Genomic DNA, 3,682 nt, shown 5'->3' with positions numbered 1-3,682 from the left:
GTGGGGCCACTGGTGGGGGGCAGGACGCGGGATGTTCCCCACCACCTCCAGCTGATTTGGGCACTTTGGGGACACCCCTGGCTGTGTGGTGGCCTTGTGGGACTCTGGCAGCACCCCAGGGTGGCCGTGGGCACCCCACGGGGCAGTGGCACCACCTGGGTGACACCCAGGGGTGTCGGGGCCAAGGCATCCCTGTCCCGGGGGGGGCAGCCGGGACCCGTGTGGGTGCCAGGGGGCCACGGGGGCTAATCCTGCCCTGGTGCACCCTAAAGTGGGACCTGGAGACAGCGGGGGACCCGCTGCAGCGTGTCGGGGGGGGGGGGGAATGTGGGTCCCAGGCTGGGGGGGATGTGGGGGGAGCAGCCCCACGGGTGGGGCGACACGGGGGGGACCGCAGGGGACACCAGGGGGGTGCGGGGGAAACCGCGGAGTGCAGAGGACACGGGGGCGGGGGGAGGCAGGGGACACGGAGGGAGGCGCAGGGGACACGGCGGGGGGGGCAGGGGACACCGGGGGGGTGCCGGGGACACGGGGAGGGACTTTTCACCGTGGCCCCGTCCCGACCCCACGCCGCGGGGGGACTTTTCACGGCGCGGAAAAAGTTTGCGACGGGGGGCGGGGGGGGGCCGGGCTCCCCCCGGTCCCCGGCCCGGTGACCCCCGGGGGCGGGGGGGGGGGGCGGGGAGGTGGCGGGGGGGGCTGGGCCCGGGGCGGCGGGGGGCGGGGCGGCCGCGCCGTTTGAATGTGATTGGCGGGGCGGGAGGGGCGTGGCCCGTCGGGGGCGGGGCGTGGGGGGGGGGCCCGCTCCGCCCGGCGGGGACGCGGCGCTGCCCCGCACAAAGGCGGCGGGAGCGTCCGGTGCGGCCGCTCCGCTCCCCCGGCACCCCCCGGTACCCCCCCCCCGGTACCCCCTCCCCCCGGCATTCCCCTCCCCCCCCCCCCGGCAGCGCCACCGCCCGCCCGGGGTTCCGGGCACGGGGTCGGGGCAGCGGGAGCACCGGGAGCGCTAAGTCCGGGCAGAGGGGAGCAGCGCTGCGGAGCACCGGGAGCGTCTGGTCCGGGCAACGGGAGCCGTCCCGCCCCGCACGGTAGACCGGGACACCGGGAGCCGTCCAGCCGGGCACCGGGAGCCGTCCAGGCGGGATTGGGAGCCGTCCAGACGGGACTGGGAACCGTCCAGGCGGGACCGGCGCCTATCCAGTCACCGGGAGTCATCCAGGCAGCGCCGGCCACGGCAGATCCGGTCACCGGGAACCATCCAGGCAGCACCGGGCACGGCAGATCCGGACAGGAGGACCGGCGGGCCGGCTGAGCACCGGGCACCGTAAATCTGGGCACAGCGGCTCAGGGCGCCATGGGCCCCCCCAGCGTGCTGCCCGCCCTGGCCTGGCTGCTGGTGGGGCTAAGCGTGCCGGCGCCGTGCTGGAGCCAGCTGCACGGTGAGAAGGGCATCTCCATCCCCGACCACGGCTTCTGCCAACCCATCTCCATCCCGCTCTGCACCGACATCGCCTACAACCAGACCATCATGCCCAACCTGCTGGGTCACACCAACCAGGAGGACGCGGGGTTGGAGGTCCACCAGTTCTACCCCTTGGTGAAGGTCCAGTGCTCGTTGGAGCTCAAGTTCTTCCTCTGCTCCATGTACGCGCCGGTCTGCACGGTGCTGGAGCAGGCCATCCCACCGTGCCGCTCCATCTGTGAACGGGCACGCCAGGGCTGCGAAGCCCTCATGAATAAATTCGGTTTCCAATGGCCGGAGCGATTACGTTGCGAGAATTTCCCCCGGCACGGCGCCGAGCAGATCTGCGTGGGGCAGAACCATTCGGAGGACGGCAGTTCACCAGCGTTGCTCACCAGTGCCACGCCGTTGGCCGGCCAGGGGACCCCAGGTGCCCCTCGCTACGCCACCCTCGACCACCCCTTCCACTGTCCGCGGGCGCTGAAGGTGCCCAGCTACCTCAACTACAAGTTCTTGGGCGAGAAGGACTGTGCGGCGCCCTGCGAGCCCACCCGGCCCGATGGCCACATGTTCTTCAACGAGGATGAGATCCGTTTCGCCCGTATCTGGATCCTCATCTGGTCCGTCCTGTGCTGCGCCTCCACCTTCTTCACTGTCACCACCTACCTGGTGGACATGCAGCGTTTCCGCTACCCCGAGCGACCCATCATCTTCCTCTCGGGGTGCTACACCATGGTGTCGGTGGCCTACATCGCTGGCTTCGTGCTGGAGGAGAGGGTGGTCTGCAACGAGCGTTTCCAGGAGGATGGCTACCGCACGGTGGTGCAGGGCACCAAGAAGGAAGGTTGCACCATCCTCTTCATGATGCTCTACTTCTTTAGCATGGCCAGCTCAATCTGGTGGGTCATCCTCTCCCTCACCTGGTTCCTGGCCGCTGGCATGAAGTGGGGCCACGAGGCCATCGAGGCCAACTCCCAGTACTTCCACTTGGCCGCCTGGGCCGTGCCGGCCGTCAAGACCATCACCATCCTGGCCATGGGACAGATCGACGGGGACCTGCTGAGCGGCGTCTGCTTCGTGGGCCTCAACAACATCGACCCTCTCCGGGGCTTCGTGTTGGCCCCACTCTTCGTCTACCTCTTCATCGGTACCTCCTTCCTTCTGGCCGGCTTCGTCTCCCTCTTCCGCATCCGCACCATCATGAAACACGGTGGAACCAAAACAGAGAAGCTGGAGCGGTTGATGGTTCGCATTGGGGTCTTCAGCGTCCTCTACACTGTCCCAGCCACCATCGTCATCGCTTGTTATTTCTACGAGCAGGCTTTCCGCGAGCACTGGGAGCGCAGCTGGATCAGCCAGAACTGCAAGAGCTTGGCCATCCCCTGCCCGCTCCACTTCACCCCCCGTATGACCCCCGATTTCACCGTCTACATGATCAAGTATCTCATGACTCTCATTGTGGGCATCACCTCCGGCTTTTGGATATGGTCGGGTAAAACCCTGCACTCGTGGAGGAAGTTCTACACGCGACTCACCAACAGCAAGCAGGGCGAGACGACGGTGTGACCCCCCCCCTTCCCCGAGCCTGGCCGCTGCTGCCCTTCGGCTTGAATTTTTTGGGGGGTTTTATTATATATTTTTTATTTTTAGATTTATTAACGTCTAAGGGGTGTCTCTCTTTCTCTTTGGTTTTTTTTTTTTTTGTAATTAAACCTGTAAATAGCATTTGTAAATTTAATTATATATTTCTATTTAAAACAAAAAAGAGGGAAAAAAAGGAGAAAAGGGAGAAAAAAAGGAGAAAGGGGAGAGAAAAAAGGAGAAAGGGGAGGGAAAAAAGAAAAGGGAGAGGGAAAAGAGAAGAGGGAGAGGAAAAGGAGAGAAAAAAGGAGGGAAGAAAAGGGAGAAAAAGGAAAAAAGAGGGAGAAAAAGGAGGGGAGAAAGAAAGGTTGGGAAATGAGAAAAAGGAGGGGAAAAAAGGAAAAAAAAAAAGGGAGAAAAAGGGGGAAAAAACCTGCCGAGATGGGGAGAGAATTCTCGCCCTCCTCTCCCCCTCTCTCCGCTATCCCAGTTGGCATCCCCCCTTCCCGCGGGGCCACCGGGGACTGTTGGCGTTGGCCAAGGGGCTCCGGGAATGGCCCCAGCCCCGCACCGGACTGGCTCTCCCCGGGCACGGGCAGCTCCGCCGAGCCCTGGAAAAAGGGGGGTAAAAAAAAAAAA

The 3,682-nt window shown here is 64.5% G+C and overlaps 1 protein-coding gene across 1 annotated transcript; it reads left to right on the top strand.

Annotated features, from left to right (window-relative positions):
- Positions 1-855: 855 nt before the first annotated feature.
- FZD2 (frizzled class receptor 2) lies at positions 856-3,187 on the top strand. The gene has a single exon (XM_075036204.1). It carries the CDS (start codon positions 1,355-1,357, stop codon positions 3,026-3,028), a length of 1,674 nt encoding a protein of 557 aa, XP_074892305.1. The 5' UTR covers positions 856-1,354; the 3' UTR covers positions 3,029-3,187.
- Positions 3,188-3,682: the final 495 nt, after the last annotated feature.

Source organism: Buteo buteo, chromosome 9, assembly GCF_964188355.1.
Source record: "Buteo buteo chromosome 9, bButBut1.hap1.1, whole genome shotgun sequence".
Lineage (NCBI taxonomy): Eukaryota > Metazoa > Chordata > Aves > Accipitriformes > Accipitridae > Buteo > Buteo buteo.
This window is presented reverse-complemented; position numbering and strand designations above follow the sequence as displayed.

Bases quoted from the DNA above. Each gene is read 5' to 3' on its own strand.
- FZD2 (XM_075036204.1), top strand. From the start codon at position 1,355: ATGGGCCCCCCCAGCGTGCTGCCCGCCCTGGCCTGGCTGCTGGTGGGG.